Here is an 18,502-nt window from a genome sequence, read left to right as displayed (position 1 = left end):
GTTTGTGGGTTTATCATCGTTAGTAATGATAAGTTCGTTGACCTTGGCCAAACAGTTGTTCGGAATATTAACCATATAGGATCCTATAAGTTGAACCTCTTCTTCTTGTGCTTGGCATTTCAGTAGAACTAGTGCTTCTTTTGGTAAGACAAATAACCAGTTGTTTGAGCTAGCTAACTGGTTAATTATGATGTGGTTAAGAACGACTTGTATCTGGCTACATATGGAAGTGCTTTTGACATAGGACAGCAGTTGGACTTCGCAAGGGCTAGATTCCTGAACATCTTGTAGATTAGATTTGTCACAGAGGAACAGCTGTGTGGAGACTTCTTGACAAGCCTGGCTTTGATATGCGTAATGCAATTTGTGTTTTATTATATATTTATTTCGCGGTAATATAACCTTAAACCGACTCTGTACAAGGACAGGGGCAGCATATAAATGAAATATCTCAAAATTTTCGTTAAATGTTACGGGAACATGTAGGATAAATGTAATTCTATTATTTAGAATGTAAGAGCTTATTTTTATTATTTTTTCTATTAAAAGCATGTTCTCAAGTTCAATTTTTATTGGTAGTTGATTAGAACCTACTCGTTGTTCTAATTGTTTTAATTCGTTAAATAGATCTGTGGTTTTAATAATACTAGGATGCATCGTTTTAAGTTTAGCAAAAGTTATAGAGTTTTCTAAGTCTTGTAACGTAGAATCTATAAATTCATAAACATTAACAAGAGCATCAAGAATGTTTCTAATATTATTAGAATTCTGAGTATGATCAAAATCTTTTAGAACATCAGCTATTTGATTTATCCGAAATTCCAACATTTCTTCTCGCTTAGCAATTTGTAAAATTGTGTTGTTAAATTTCTTTATAACACTAAGGATTAAGGAGTTTTGGTTCATTACACTTTGAGACAATTTATTGTCGTTCTTTTGCAGTTCATCGATAAGATGGTCGTAACGTTCACCATCCGCTGCATCTAAGTTACCGGTTATAACCTTAAATGCTGAACCTACAATATTGATCAACCCGCGTTTCATTCTGTTAGGATGTGGTACAAGCTCTTTAAGTTTATTCTCTACTCTATTTTGAATTAAATCTAATATTTTAAGATAATCAAAATTATCTGGCAGATACTGAGGATGTATAATTAAAAGTGTAGTGATATTTATTGATTTTCTATGCAATTTGTTCATCTCCAACATTATCGGATTAAGGTCATAAACATGAATTAAATTATATTCAAAATCGCGAATTTTAGCATGCCCTAATTTAATTGGTAGAATTCCAGGATTGTCTTCTAATTTGCTTAAGGTAATCCGATCTTGAGGTAATCCTATAGTAGCATGCAGAGTCGCACTGCAAATAATAATTTTTTTTTCTTAGCTTAAGCCTGTGGTTGCGATAAAGTAAATGTATGCTTAATATATAAAAATTACTATAAAAATTAAAAAGTAAATATATCTAATGAAAACTTAAATTAATTAACGAACCTACTTAAATATATATATCTACATTTTTAGTCGAAACTGTACGAGGTTCTCAAAGGCCGTTTAATATTGTCCATATGTATCTTTTTATGAGAATTTGTCTCTACAGTTTTTCGGTTTTCGTCCAGGTTAACAATATGTTCTTTTCCCGAGAATTTGTCGCTAAGTTTTTGCCGACTATGTTTTTTAATAAAAATCTTTTGTTCGGGCTTAAACAACTCTGGGCTATCACGTTTCTGGTTAATGTTTTTTATAACATGTTCTTTATTTCTCATAAGAATTTCGTTAATTTTCGCTTATAGGATTTTTGATTTATCTTTATGTTCACTGATGTAATCTGATAGTAAAATGTGATCAAGATTAAAATCAAAGGGGTCATCTGAAGTATATCCGTTAATTATAAGATATGTCCGTTAATTATGTCTATTGGTTTAAGTTTGGTGACTGAATGAAGGGTGTGATTATATGCTAAGACAGCATATTTTATTTTTTGGTCTATTCTTGAGTTTTTAAATCCTTGGGCATTTAAAAGTCTAACATGTTCGGAGATAGTGGAATGGAATCTTTCTATTACTCCATTAGATTGAGGGTGATTAGGCGAAATAAAATGAATTTTTATTTTATGTAATTGGAGAAGTTCTGTGATAACTGTATTTTTAAATTCGGTTCCATTGTCTGAAATAACCTGTTTGGGTATACCGTGATGTGAAAAGAAAGAAATGAGGTGGTCTGCTATTTCATTAGCCGCCAATGATTTAAGCATATAAGCTTGAGCGTATTTGGAAAAACTGTCTAAGATTGTTAAGAATTTTGTTTTTTCTAGGGTGTAGGTGTCAACATGTATAATTTCAAACGGTCGGGTAGCAGTAGGGGTTATATTCATTTCGATATTAATGGGATGACGTTCATACTTTGTTTTAATACAAAGCTCGCATTCATTAATAAAAGTTTGTACCGAATTTTTCAAATTTGGCCAATAATATTTTGCCTTAATTTTTTCTACGGTCTCTTCAATACCTCTGTGGTTACTTTTTCCTTCATGGTATTTTTGAATAATTTCGGGTATATTGTTTTTATCAGTGACATCCAATAGCTTATTAAGACATCTTTTAAATTGAAGACTTGGCCATCTAAAATTTTTTCGGATAACTACGCAAAAAGGTTCATAGACATCGTCATTTTCAAAATATAAATAATAAAGTTTATTGGGAACAACTATTTCCTTAATAAACTTTAAAATATCATTTTCAAAATTATTTTTACTAATCTATACCAAAATTCTTCTTTTCTTTTCAAAAAGAATTGTTATTCTTGGTTTTGTTGGTGAATGATTTACCAAGGATATAAATATTTGGTTTGCACCATAATTAATAGGACCTTCGATTATTGGTACACCTACAATTGGATCCTGTTCTTGATTTGTATGTATGGTGTCATTTTCATCGGGTTCCTGTTCATGTTCTGGTTCCTGTTGCTCATCAGGCATCTCCCTTATGTCATCGTCGGGGTTAACAAACACTGAGGCTAAATCTACGTTATCATTATTGGTGTTATTTTCCTTAGACGTTGAGGGTAGACCAGTGCCTTCTTCTTCAAGTTGTTTGTTAAATTCTTCTATATATTTTTTCAGTGAAAAATCTCCTTCTTTAACGTGTAACTCGATACGAGATAGAGCATCTGCATTGGTGTTAGTTTTTCCTTTTTTATAAGTGATGTTGTAGTCGTATTCTTCGAGTTTAATACGCCAGCGTAAAAGTTTTGAACTTGGGTCTTTGAGCGAAAAAAGCCATTGAAGTGGTTTGTGGTCTGTGATTATGTTAAACTTTCGACCAAATAAGTAGGGTCTAAAGTATTTAGTAGCCCAGACTAAACATAAACACTCTTTTTCTATTGTAGAATAATTTTGCTCTGAGTCATTAAGTGTTCTGGATGCGTAAGCTACTGGCAATTCTCTTCCTGGAGGTCCTTGGCTTAAAACAGCTCCTAAGGCAATATTACTAGCGTCCGTTGTCAGGTTAAATGGCTTTGAAAAGTCTGGATATTGCAATATTGGCTCGCTGGTTAGAAGATTTTTACATGTTTCAAAACAATCTAGAAATTCTTGGTCGTGTACAATTCTTGCTCCCTTTTTTAGACACTTCGTAAGAGGTTTAGTTATTCTTGCGAATCCATTGATAAACTTTCTATAGTATCCCAACAGTCCGAGGAATCCCTTAATTTCCTTTGTTGTTTTAGGAATTGGATATTTCTTGATAGCGATGATCTTTTCGGGGTTGGGTTTTACTCCATGAGGGGTAACGATATGACCAAGATAGGCTACCTCTCGTCGTAGGAATTCGCTTTTGTCAAGTTGTATTTTGAAGTTTGCTTCCCTTAATCTCTGAAATACTTGTTTAAGGTTTTCAATATGTTCTTGTAGTGACGACGAAAAGACGATTATGTCGTCCATGTAGACTAAACATTTCTCGTTTTGGATACCCTTGAGAATAGAATCCATTGCTCTTTGAAACGTCGCGGGGGCGTTCTTAAGCCCGAAAGGCATCCTTAGGTACTCAAAGTGTCCACTTTCTGTGTTAAAGGCAGTCTTTTCAATATCCTTTTCATCCATCTCAATCTGGTGGAATCCCGACGCTAGGTCCAAAGTAGTAAAGTACTGACACCTTCCTAATTTGTTCAGTAAGTCTGTTATATTTGGAAGAGGAAATTTATCACCAATGGTCTTTTCATTTAATTTTCGGTAATCCACAACTACTCTCCATTTTTGTTGGCCGGAAGCGTCCATCTTTTTTGGGACTACCCAGATTGGGCTCGACCAGGGGCTATTTGATGGTCTTATGATATTTTGATTTAACATTTTGTTTATCTGACATTCTACTTCTTTTTTATGGATAAACGGGTATCTATAGGACTTGGTATAAATGGGAATTTCATCTGTTGTTTTTATTGAGTGTTTTATTTTTGTTGTAAAAGTTAAGGGCTGGTCTTCCTGATAAAAAACGTCAGCGTATTTTTTACAGAGGTTAAGAATAGCTTCCTTTTCTTCGGGATTTAAATGATCTACTCTGATTTTTGAAGAATCTAATGTAGGATTATCGCAATGCACGTCATTAAAATTGTTGAGGTTAATGTCAGTAAAATTTTTTCGAGAAAATTTTTCTACTTCTAATGGTTCAGAAAAATCTAAAATAACTAAAAGTCGAAGTTAAACATTCGGGGATTTCGCAATTATGTATTTTCGTGTGCAGTATTATAACTTCTCCATTTTGAATATTAGTTTTAATTTTTATGACTTGCTCGGTTCTAGAAGAAACAGTTACACAATTAAGTTCCATTTTGGTCTTATGAAATTCTAATTTGATTTTCGAAAACGGCGTTAACAGAAAGCCTTTTTTAAAATCGATATTAGCTTCTAGCAGTTTCAGATTATCTAATCCTATTAAACCGTCAAAAACATTATGAAACTTAAATAAATAAAACTTTAAGTCTTTATTTTTTTGCAATTTAAAAATTTTTGAAGCCGGTACTGTGGTACTAAATTTGTGAGAGGATTTTTGAAAAACTGTGCTAACGATAAAAGGGTCATTGATAATTCGGTCAGGAAAAAATTTAAAAGCAATTTCCGGATTTAAAAATGATTTTGTTGATCCTGAATCGATTAAAAGTTTTATACCGTATTCCGGGAAAATTATATATGATAATTCGCTGGAGTTCGAATTAGTAGAGTTCAAGGATATTACTATTTCTCGTTGCTGAGATGACTTCGCTTGCGAAAATTTGATTCCTGTAGGTCATGATTTTCAGTATTCCTATCATCAGCTGTGGTTTCGTTGGCCGTCTCATATGAACTTGTCGCCTCATCGGTAACTTGGTATTCTTGATAAGGATTGTCGTACACGTGCTCTTGGTCGTAGTACGTAGGTGCATTATAATAACACATCGGAGAATAATACGGGTCAACATAGTGGGCGTTTTCGTTATCATCATACATTTCTGTGGAATATAATTCCTCAAAGATGAAATTGGGTTGGCTGCCTGTATTTCGAAATATGTTTTGATTTTTGTTATGTGGTTGGTTTGGCTAAGGGCCACTAGAACAAATGCTCATTGGTTCAGGGGCAGGCAGTGGTTTATTTTGGTTGGGTCCAAATACATTGATCTGATTTGGTCTGGGATAAATTTTAGACGACGGGAAAGGGAATCGTTAAAAATTATTTCCAGGGTTTCGTTGGAAATTATTCCCAAAATAATTTTGCCTAAAAAGGTTAAGATTTCCAGATGGAGGTCTAAAAATATTTGGCCTTGGCATTGGGGTTTGATGATTATTAAAATAAGAAAAAGGTTGGGGTCTAATTTGACTATAATTTGGTTGCGTTCTATTTTGTTGGGGTTGAGATGTATTATTTGATTTAATTTGAGAATTTTGTCTTATGTTGTTTTGAAAATAATGAGTATTATTTTCTTGAGTCACGAATTGTAAGGCTTGAGCTAAATTCAAAGGTCTCATGCATCGAATAGTTGTCCCTAAGGGTTCTTTTAGGCCAGAGAGAAAAGTTTTTAAAGCTAGTTCATTATATAACTGTTTTTTGGTATTTTTTCCTTCAATGCTGTTTTCGTTTATATCAATATGAGAGCATAAAAGATTTAAAATATGAAGAACTCTATCGTAAAATTGGCTAGGTTGTTCATTATTGTTTTGTCTCAACATGACGAGATCCCTATTAAGACATGTTTCGTCTCGTTGATCCGCAAAGTTACGCCTTAAAGTATCTTTCAAATCGTCCCAAGTTGTAACGTTTTGTATATTTATGATAACTTTTGCTTGTCCGGTTAGTTTTCCAATTAAGCAATTTAACAAAAAGATATTTTGAAAATCAGCTGGGTTTGATGCCCTATAAAAATTAGTTATAAGACTTTCACAAGTTGATAGATAGCGATGTAAATCGTTAGGATTTCCATCAAATGTCGGAACACAATTAAGATATTCCGGTTTGAATTGACTCATTATTGATGCTTTTGTATTACCGTTATTGGAAAGAAATTTATTTTCTTGAGAAGTCAATGCAGAATTGTTATTACTAATTGCTACTAAATTATCGATTTCTAATTTAAAATTACTTTCAATAGGATTAAATAATTGATTTTTAGTACTTGAGTCAGCTGAAGGTTCACTTATTTTTAAAACATTTAATTCTTCGATTATATCATCAAGCTCTGACATTAAAACAAGTTTCCAATTCAAATTGCACTTACATTAATATTCCTAGGCTTATTGTTCTGGCCATATTCGGTCCTATAAGGATGATCCTTCCAGAGGCAATGTAGTCCTACTCGAAGCAGCAATCCTTGCGAAATTGCCCTATGTAGTGGCAGTTTCCCAGCAATCCAAAAAGCACTTAACGATTAACCACTTTCCAGATCACAGTTTATACAGCTCACAATGTTCTTAAAAGTCTGATGTACCGTCGAACTTAGCGAACCGTAGATTCGAATCCGTGATTTTAAAAGACTTCTACGATAGAACGACTTTACACGAATCCTACCGACTGCGCCAGTTAACTATTCGAATATGCCAAACGCCTTTTTAAAAAATACAATATTTATTTCGTACAAACTTAGCGTAGCTACAATTTCAACTGACTAACTGAAAATTACAAATGGTGGATATTTATATGAGTAAAAAAGCAAGTTAAGCATAAGCAATGGTCAGCATTCTCCATAAGGGACTGTGACATAACTCGCACAAAAAAAATGGTGGCGTACACAAACAACAAATAAATTTTAAATAGGTAACCATTTGCGACGCCATTGCATTAAAATTTAAACATCAAAAATAGCATCTTATTAATTTTTGTTTTCGGTGAAGTATACGTTTTGCAAAAAAATTTATTTAAGGTTTTTTCTTAGTTGTTAAATAATAAATATGCTGGTAATTTGTCAGTTAATTTTAAAGCATTTTATTTTTTTTTATGGAGACCCGAGACGTGCTGAGATATGATTTTTAATTATTTATTTCTAAAAGAAACAAAAATTCTATGTTATACGCAAAAAATTTAAGAGACAAAAAAGTCTAATTTTTAGATGCTTTATTTAAAAGAAATATCATACTTACAAAAAATGTACCGGGCGATATTTTTTTTACAAAAAAATCATCCGACTTAGCCCGTGGGCACGCCCCTGACATTTCTAGGCCAGATGTGAGAATTCCAAAAGGTACCTTATAAAGTCACTAACAAAATGTAAAGATTTCAACAAATTCGGTAAATGCCTTTATGAGATATTAATAAAAAATCGATTTAAAAAAAAAGTTTAACACCCTGTATCTCGAAAACGAAGCATTTCCGGACATATGTTTATATGAACTTTTTTACTTAAAATATGACAAGGAATCACCCCTTAAAATTAAAGTCATCACTTATGTTACACCCTGTATATTTATGTATTGATAAAGCAAATATGTTTCTTTAAGAACCATATAATATGGCCAGGTAATATAGTGTATTTTTTGTATTTTACAGCGACTATTGTTGATTGGTAGGATATCTTAGGAAAAATATTGTAATCACGAAATTCTTACAGCCACTTTTGTTGTCAATATAGATTTTTCAGTTATTTTTGTATATTTTTTGATGGGTATTTACTTTAGTTAGCTTTCTTACAGTTTTCTTTGTTATTTTTGGTTATGTATAGATTATTTTAAAAGTTAAGGTATTTATTTTATCAGCTTGCTGAATTTGTCAGAAATAGTTGATTATTAAAAAGCAAAGGATATAAGAAGAAATAAAAGCTGATTAAGTTTTTTAAAGATAAAACGTTTTAACACGAATATTTTGATAGTTCTGCAGTAATTAGGAATATAGTCTACCTAAAAATTATTTTACAGCAATTTACTAGTGATAGTCGCTATATATTGGCAATGGTTTGCTTCAAGAAAAATCCCTTTCTCCAGTGCTATTCCCTGTAGAATCTTGGCTTCAGACCAATAGATATTAAGATAGTGATACTGGTTTGGCGACTTGCCTTGTTTAAATTTATCGCCGATGATCATTCATCCTCACTTCCAAGAACCATTTTATCTGGCCTAGTTCTCAGGCTTACAGTCAGGTTTTGGTGTTATATACTAAGCCTTTGATTGTGTTCCCAGAGTTGAAGCAATTTTTGATGTTATATCTCTTGGAGATATTTCTCTTATGTTCCTTTAATAAATAAATGTATAAAAAGTCTTGTATATTAACTTAAAGGTTGTGGTTTGTTTTCATTTGTCCGAAACCTTGCCTTTTGAAAACTTTTTTAATATGCTTTTTTCGAAAACCGTCTTGTTGCAAATCCCTGCTTATATTTCCTTATTCGGCGTTAAGATTTATATCGGTATTACTTGTAATTTAAGCTCTTTGGTAAAGAGTCTTACTGATTTCCACTATGATGACTAAAGCAGTCATAGTAAAAATATCCAGTATTACTCGGCATCCTGTAGACTTTACAAGAACATCATGAAAAAGCAGGCTTAAATCCATCTTCATCATTATTACGAATTTGAGTAGTTTCTAAATTATGGATCATGTTTGATCAAATAACTGCATTATCAGCCAACCAATTGTGGTAACTTACACATGATGATCATTACTAGCAGGCTGCTGTCGATATGGTTAGGTATCTTTATATTTGCCATGACGCATGATTGCTAGCATCCAAAATATATAATAGAAATGCCGCATTAAATTCATTTTAAAATCATGCATTCAAAATAAGACAACTAGTCATGGCTTCTCCATTTTCGATTTCCTTTAAAACTAGATACAACTTTTATATGAGTATTTTTTTTAAATATCAATTTTTTTGGTGAATTTGGTAAGCTTTTAAAGTAAATTTCTTAACAGTCATAACACCTCGTATAACATAGAGCGGTAATAATAATAGATTAGCGAACAAAGTAGTTTCAAAGTTTTAATGTATTATTAAAAACAAGTAATTGTAACTAGAACATTTATTATTTAGAATGTCTATTTTATGCAATATTTTTTTTCTTATTCGGACTTTTTTTTAGTTTCACATTTTGTAAAAGGTTCTACTATCAAAAAAAAGGGCATTTATCAATGAGCTTCGTCATTTTATTATCCTAACTTATTTATTCCTTTATCTCTGTTTGCATGCATTTTAAATAACATAATAAATTGTTTATTTAATTAACTTAGGCAAGTGATTTATTTACGTTTATTGAATTAACTCAAATAATTAATGGGTGTGGTATAATTCTATTACTGTTTAGTTTTCAAATTAACTCTTTATAATATCGTTTTCCTTAATTATCATATAATTTTTTATAATAAATTAATTAAGTTAAATAAATAAAATTAATGGAAGTTACGGTTTTTGTTATAATCAAGAAGTAGTTTGTAATCCACAGAAAGCTTATGTCTTTATACTCTTTTCTTTCATACCAATAAAACATGATAAATTATTATCTTAGTGGCCCTCTCACCTGCTCGTCCCACCCGTAAGTTTGGTGCTAAAGGTAATACCGAAGCAGATGCAAAACAAGATGAAGAAATGCAAAAACTACGCGAAGCAAGAGCAGCAAGGTTGGCATTTATCAATGAAGAAGAGAAGCACAAAGGATCTAAAGAGGTTGACGAAGCCGTTAGAGTGAAAAAGGAGAAGGAAGAAGCTGCTAGGTTAGCAGAAGAAAGGTAGAAAATCGTTTAATTGGCAATTCCACATCAAAAATTAGCGAAACACGATGATAAGTTCAATTATTTTCAGAGAGATTAATCGGACTTATTATAATAGAAATAAGTCAGTAATATAATTAATTGTTAATATTTACATATAAAAATTTGATAATTTTTGGGCTCTATAAAAAAGTAAAAACAAATCTTTTATTATTATTAAAAATCAATTATCTATATATTACTTTTGGTTTTTTATTTTTTATTTAAAATTTGGTTATCTAATTTTTTAATTTTAAATTTTGCTAACCAATTTGGTACTTATACACGATTTCATTATTTAAAAATTATTTTGTTATTAATTAAATCTCCAAATTAATTTTACTTAATATATCTTGCAGAGCATTAGCAGAAGAACAAGCTCGCCAAGAAGCCCTTGCCAAGGAGGCAGCAAAAAAAGCGGAAATTGCAAGGAAGGAAGAGTTAGCTGCCAAAGCCGCAGCTGAAAAGGCAGCTGAACTAGAAAGACAAGCAGAGCTAGCTAGACAAGCGGAAGCTGAAAAGCAGGTATTTATTTTATTTTATAATTTATTTTATAATAGTTAAAACTCTTTTTCATTTATATTTAAATGATCCCTGTGCTATCACTATAAAAACCCAAGATTATGATATAAAATAATAAGCATTCACATATACAGGGTGATTGATGACCGATGGTACGTTAGCCGTATATGGAAAACGTAGCGTAACATTTTTCTGAAAATTTGGTAGCCATAGCAACAGACAATGATCTATCGGTCTAAAACATTTTCAGCACTGCATCGTTGCCGCTTATATAGAAAAATGTCGACGTTTGATTTTTTAAATGGAATATATCTTTATCTATATCTTTCATTTACTAAATGGCGAAAAGTCATGTTTTAAAGGGAACAGTCTATATTTTATTTTATATTCTAATGGAGAGTTAAAATAGCTTTAATTTAATATTGCATATTCCTACACTTAAGAAGCCGCGTTTTAAAAATTAAATACTTATTTTCGTGAAATTTGATATTTTGAAACATTTTTATTTTGTTAATTATAGTTTAAATGAAATCAATTGGAATACCACTAATATATTTGGCAGGTGTCTGGTTTGCTATCAAAAATAAAAGCATGTTGACAATTGGTGTATTTACAAAACGGTCACCAGCCAAGTTAACTGGTGCTGTTCCAATTGACTTCATTTAAACTTTACCTAGTTAGCTATGAAAATGTCACAATTGTTTAATAAATGACAATGGTATTTTAGTAATGACAGTGACAATTTTGGTTATAGTTTTACTATTATGTTTTATAATAAACTAAATTAAAAAAAATAACATTTTTATGAACTACACAAATGAAGTTTTGATGGGAATATTTATTTTCTATGGACGAAAATTTTACACATTGTATTTAGATTTACAACCAATGGATAAAAAAAGCTTATTTATACTACAAAATACTTAGTTACGTTAGTTACTCATATACATAAAAGTAACAAAAAAAAGTATTAATATAGGAAATTTTCCAAATAACTAGCATTATTCTCTTCTTATTCTGATTAACATTTATGAAATCAATTTCCGGTAGATGTATTCATCGCTCATCCAGTTCTTCAAAACCGGTTATAACTCACTGACTTAGATCTTCTTTACTGTTTACTAGTATTGCGTACACCCTTTCCTTTATACTACCCCATAAATAAAAATCAAGGCGTGTTAGATCTGGCGATCTCGCCGGCCAATCGCATCGTCCCTTACGCCTAAAGCATCTATTAAAAAACATATCGTACAGTTCTCTTATGACACTTTCTATGAAGCTTCATCCAGTTGAAACCAACAAAAGTCACCCACAACAATGGTATGGATCAAAATGAGATGCATACGAAAATTTAGCAATAGTCAAAAATCAAAAAAACATTCTTAACTGGGGTCCAATTATAATCAATTGTATAGTTTAGTTAGTGTTTAAGATTTGTTCGGTCATGTTTTATTGAATTTTCCGCTGTGCTAGTTACATCTTTAGTATATAAGGCGACTTGTAAGTAATTTTAGTTTAGTTTTTAATCTTCTTCCGAATATGCTAACGTTATTAGCGAAAATAAAGAGAGTTTTGGTTAGTAATAAAACTGTCTCGTAATTTAAGATGGGTAACTAAGTAATTTACAAAATATTTTCTTTTAAATTATCATATTTCATGAAAAAAAACTACTTATTTCTAAAACGCTGCTACTTAGGTATAGGAATATGCTATATTGAATTAAAGATGTTTTAACTATCCAGTAGAATATAAAATATAGAGTGTTCTACTTTGACTGTGTGGATCATGGAATACTGTTATCTAAGCTCGATAAATATGGTTTTAGGGGCGTAGCGTTGCGATGGCTTGAGTCCTATCTATCAAATCGTACTCAGAAGGTTACAGTGTCTGGACGTTTGTCTGCTTCTAGATCCCTAAAATGCGGCATTCCCCAGGGTTCAGTGGACCACTGTTATTTTTACTGTATGTGGAAGACTTGAGTTCATTGAAACTGCAGGGCAAGGTGGTTCAGTTTGCTGATGATACCACCATACTATGGAGCCATAAAAATTCTGATTATATTAAGACTTGTATCCTTGGAGACCTTCAGATTTTATCAGGGTAGTGTGCTTCCAACAGGCTCGTGTTTAACGTAAGAAAGACGTCTATTATGGGGTTTAAGTGCGATGTTCAGGGTCTGATGTTTGACGAAAATTCCCTCTTGCAGAATAAAGAGTGCTGCAAGTTCCTAGGAATTACCATTGATGGTCGCCTTCGGTTTGAAAATCATATTTTACATTTAGCTGGGAAATTATCTTCTGGGTGTTTTGCAGTAAGAATGGCAAAACAAGAGCTGGGAGGGGTGGTTGTACGTTCAGTGTACTTTTCACTTATTGAATCTCATATTCGGTATGGCTTGCCTTTTTGGGGTTTAACCAATAAGGGGCTACTTAACATTGTCTTTGTTATTTAAAAAAAAAGCAGTTAGATACCTGTGTTCTGCTAAGTTAAGATATTCTTGCAAATACCTCTTCATTTTTGAAAAAATTCTAACTCTTTTTTCACTCTTTATCTTAGAAACAGCTGCTCTTATTCACAAAATTCCCAAACTACCCTCTGACACTGGCCATTTGACTCGTCGTGTAAATGATGTTCCCCTACCTATTCCTACGTCTTCCCTTACCAAAAACTCATTAATTTACATAATTAAAAAAATTTACAATCATGTTCCTCTATGTGTTAGACATATATCGGATGTTAAGAAATTTAAAAGAGAATTAAAGACGCTTTTATTGGCTAAGGCATATTATAACCTGGATGACTTTTTTAATGATAGGTTTTAACCTTCGACATGTTGAATAGTTTTTTTTTTCTTCTCTGGTTTTGTTAACAAGTTTACCTTTATTTAGTAATTGATTGTTTTATTTAGTTATCTTTAATTCAAGTATGTTCAAAAAGTTTTGTCTGTTGTGTTTAATTTTGTTCATTGTTTTGTCAATTTTTGAAATTATATTTTTGTTTTGTTTTTTTTAGCTTGTAGGATGCTCGTACACAAGACTATTCTTACGTAATATAGCAAATTTTCTCTATTTCTTTCTTTCTTTCTATTTAAAAAAAAATGAACTTTTCGCCATTTAAGTATATAAAAGATAATAATTTAATTTTCGGCGACTCTGTATAATGCAGGTCTATAATAAAGTAATCAAGATGGTCTCTTAAAGTGATGTTTAAAATTTGAGCTTTTTAGGACCTTAAAAAACTGAAAAAAAAACATTTTTTTTTCTGGAAAACCGCTAGAGATAGATGTAGGAAAGTATGATTAAAAATGACTTAAAACGGAACAGGGAATCAAAATATCTAAAAATATATAAGGTGTTCCATTTGAAAAATCAAAGATGTTGCCATTTTTCTATATAAGCGGCAACGCTACAGTGCTAAAAATATTTTAGATCAATAGAGCATTGTCTGTTACCATGGCTTCCAAATTTTCAGAAAAATGCTACGTTTCGTTTTTTATATATGGCTAACGTACTATTGGTCGTCAATCACCCTGTATAATGGCTTTAATATATACATTTGTGCTGAAAGTTTTCATAATGTATACAGCGTGAGTCGGGTGGAACGCTCCACACAATATAAATTAAAATATTCTAAATAGTTCACCGCTTGTTATCACAAACGCTTTAGGTACCAATTGTTTGGTCCGTTTTGCTGTTCTGACATGTGTGTCAGTGTGTTTGACGTATTTAATGTGTTTAAACGCATTTAAATATTTAAGTACGAAACAGTATTTAACCCATTAGTCCCCAACATTGCGTAAACGAAACATTTATCTAGTATACTATATATTCCTCCAAGAAATGAACGGCTAGCCTTCAAATTCGAGGCTGTGAAGGTATGCCATTTGTAGCTCAGCTATCTGGATTGAGAATCTCTAATACTAGCTTTAACTCTGGCTCCAGCTCCACCGCTTTCACCGATTTCCCGGGGAAATCAACAGCCTGTAGCCATCAACAATTGAAAGAGAATAAAGAGGAAAACGGAAAAGTAAAACCCTAAAACAACGGTTGCCATTGTATTCACTGTCGATAAAAATGAATGGCGTTCAAAATGTGACACACTCACCTTGCTAAGTTTTATTATCTATTCATCAAAATCTTGGGCATCCTACACCAGAATTATGAAATAAACGGTTCCCTAAAGATTAAGGACTATAAATTATAAACCATATTGGCCTGCTTCACAAACTTCGGAAATAAAAAACTTTGACGTGCGCTTCTACCTGCGACACGGGAACAAGTCCTTAAAAAATGGATGCAGTACCGACTAAATAAGTAACGACCCCACCTCTCGCCTGAGCTGTTAATGTCAGCCAATCAGAGAAAACATTAATTAAGACCAATCAGAAGAGTGACGGACCGTCAACAGAAAGCATGAATAATTAAACCAGGAGAGTGATGCGTTACAGTAGTAATGTGTCATTGACAGTGTGAATTTAAAGAAATATGAATAAAAGAAGTTGACTGAAATTATTAATGTAATTATTGAAATTAATGAAATGTCAATGGAGCGTTAGTGAAAATAGGAGTAGAAAAATAAAACGCTACAACTTGATATTGTTCGTCTATGGTAAAACATTTCTGCATACCTAGAAATTTCCTTTTTCCTAAATTTTTGAATTATGCCACTCCTTAAAAATTTCGTTGCCTTTTTTCGAGCAACTAAATATCCCACGCCAAATTTCTTAAAATTTTTCAAACAATAAATTTGAGTTGTTTTATATAACAGATATACATCTTATACAAAAAATATGCCCATGACGAAAACAGACATACATTTGAACTAGACACAACAAGCCTAAAGTTAAATTTTTTTTTTGGGGTATCATACATTGCCAGCCACAAAACTTTATTGGTGCAAAGATGAAGACAAAGGTGAGAGGCTAGTGAGAAACTGTATGAGCAGGAACAAGTTTAAATTCATAAAGCAAAACATACCTTCATCTGAAAACGATCAACTTGATAAGAACGACAGATTTTTCAAAATAAGACCCCTTTTTGACATAATAAATGTAAGAAATATGCAGCTTGGAATATTTTTGCATAATTTGTCAATAGATGAAGAAATGGTGCTGTACTTTGGGCGACATAGTTGCAAAATATATAAATGGAAAACCCATTAGATTTGGTTTCAAATTATGGTATCTTTGTAGTTCAAGTGGTTACTTGTACAGATTTATTCCCCATGGTGGAAAGGCAAGTAGTTACGAAAACGAATTGGGACTAGCAGAAAACGTTGTACTGGAGTTATTATCAGCTATTCAGCGCTTCTCTTTCCATCGAGTATTCTTTGACAACTTTTTCTTTTCATATAACTTATTTACTTTGCTAAAAGAAAAAGGATTTTTCGCTACTGGGACAATCAGAGAAACTCGTACTTATAATACTACAATGGAAACTATAAAAAATATAAAGAAGAAAGAACGTGGTTCCTTTGATTAATCATTTAAAAAGGAACAACAAATTTTAGTTAGATTAGTTAGATGGAGTGATAATACTATTGTGACAGCTGTTACAAATAACTGCACTATTGAGCCTTTGGTAAGTGCAAAAAGGTACAATAGAAACAAAAAGAAAACTGATTCAGTACCTCAGTACCTTCAGTACCTCAGTACCTCATCAATATATGGGCGGTGTTGATCTGCACGATAATGGAATAATAAACTACAGAGACAATGTAAAAGGAAAAAGTGGTGGTGGCCCCTATTTGTAAATCTGATTGATAGTGTTATTGTAAATGCCTGGAAAATATATAATGTGGCAAACAAATCAAAAATGTCACACCTAGACTTCAAGTCGCACGTAGCTGTCACTCTAATAAAAATAGATAAAGCAGGTAATTAACAAAATAATGGTATAGCAGAACCAAGTAATTTTTCTTCGACGTCAAATTATGGACGACCGTCTAAAGGTTCATAACCCGCAGAAGTTCGTTACGATAATATTGGTCACATAATAGTAGAGGCGGAAAATAAAGTACGAAGAAGATGCAGACAATGTAAAAGTAATACAATATATATGTGTGCTAAATGTAACGTGCATCTACACTCTAACTATTTTGAAAGATTTCACCATAAATAAAAAATATTATTGTTCGATAGTCGCAATTTTGTGTTTAACCAACATTTTATTATAAAAAAACTAAGATTTTGTGTTTTTTTTTAAATAATAAGTTGTTATTTTACTTTATATGAAGCAATAAAAGACAGTTACGTAAACGTTAAATTTATTTTATTTTCTAACCTTGTGGACTAAACGGTTAAGAAATCAATACATTGCATACCGTTTTCTTCGAATATTGTCGTTGCTTTGATGTCTTAAGCCCTAATGATGGCCCACGGCCGAAAGCGCTAGACAGCAATTTTTAATTTATAATATATGCTCAATACAAATAGTATTTTATTTATTAAACAACACAGCGTACAACTGATACACTCATTATATTATTTTAAACCCAAATATAAAAGCTTTATGGTATATTAAATGTCACTATAAAATTATTAATTTCATTAAAAACAAAATGATGAACTAGTCAAGATCAACGCCTAATAGACAGAAAATTTTTTGAAGCAAATGGAAAGTAACCGAAAACACTCAATAATTTATTGAAGAGCAAAAAAGCGGAATAACGAAGGTATACCAGTACATCTACAACTACTATATAGCTACTATACAAAGTATACCAGAACATCTTTCAGAAAATAGATGATTTGGTAAGGAAGCAATGACACCAAAATTCTCCGAATATTAGATCATACAGCGAGTTACCGCAGCTCTTTCAGTGAGATAAATATTTGGAGCTTGAGTTACATTATTTTGAAAACTGGGATTACAAAAAGAAATAAATCGGAACTTAACCCTTAATAACTATTCCAAAAAAAAAAATCGCAACAACTATTGATGGGTCAGTATGACCCACTGTATTATTTATTCAAAAAAAGGTAACGAAACTTACAGCATATTTTTTAACATAAAAACAAAAACATTTTAACAAAAAAAACTTACTTAGTGCAGTTAGGACAAACTTTTACTGCACATTGTTGACAAATAGGCTTTTTACAATTATTGCAAACAGTATTTGTTTTTCGGTCCTTTGACCATGGGCATATGGCACATCTTTTTCGCTTGGACGTTGTTCTCAATCAGTGAGTGGCACAGGCGGTTCTGGAATCTCAGTGTGCACAACGATACCCCTAGCCGCTTTAGAAAATCATAGCGCGTAATTTTTGCTTCATTAGTTACACAGTTATATAAAACATAACTATTAATTCCAGCAATATTCAATATTGCATGAAATAATGCCATTGGCCAACGTCTTGTTCTGCGCGAAGTAGAATAATTTGCGCATTTTTCGTCAAGAGCATCAACGCCTGCTCTAGTCCCATTGTAGTACTCGATTATATCTGGTTTCAATGAAATTTCATTTATCTTATTATCGTGGTGCATACTTGATACTAATATAACTGCTTTATTAGTTTTTGGATGAAATGATACCATGGTAATCGCCGGAGAAAAACCAAACAGTGAACTTTTAGGTTGTCGCTTACGGCTGGGTTGAAATTCTGGTGGTACTTGACGTTTATTTTTTTTTAGAGTGCCTACATAAGTAAGCTTATTATTCAGCAGCTCATTTACTATCTCAATTGAAGAGTACCAGTTGTCAGCGGTAAGATTGCGGTTGGTACCCATTATGTGCTTTGTCAAACGAAGCACAACCTCCGAAGGATTCGAAAAACGTTTTTC

At 32.0% G+C, this 18,502-nt stretch overlaps 1 protein-coding gene across 13 annotated transcripts in view; it reads left to right on the top strand.

Moving 5' to 3' along the window:
• The window catches only part of LOC126735053 (uncharacterized protein CG45076-like), a 374,536-nt gene that overhangs the window by 347,920 nt on the left and 8,114 nt on the right, over positions 1-18,502 (top strand). For 12 of the 13 annotated variants that reach the window (XM_050438947.1, XM_050438938.1, XM_050438941.1 and 9 more), the window contains 2 exons: positions 9,959-10,178; positions 10,559-10,724. In XM_050438947.1, coding sequence (XP_050294904.1) covers positions 9,959-10,178; positions 10,559-10,724 — 386 coding nt within the window. The remainder of the gene's footprint in view (positions 1-9,958; positions 10,179-10,558; positions 10,725-18,502) is intronic. The other variant, XM_050438937.1, reaches the window with a different exon arrangement.

This window comes from Anthonomus grandis, chromosome 4, assembly GCF_022605725.1.
Source record: "Anthonomus grandis grandis chromosome 4, icAntGran1.3, whole genome shotgun sequence".
Lineage (NCBI taxonomy): Eukaryota > Metazoa > Arthropoda > Insecta > Coleoptera > Curculionidae > Anthonomus > Anthonomus grandis.
This window is presented reverse-complemented; position numbering and strand designations above follow the sequence as displayed.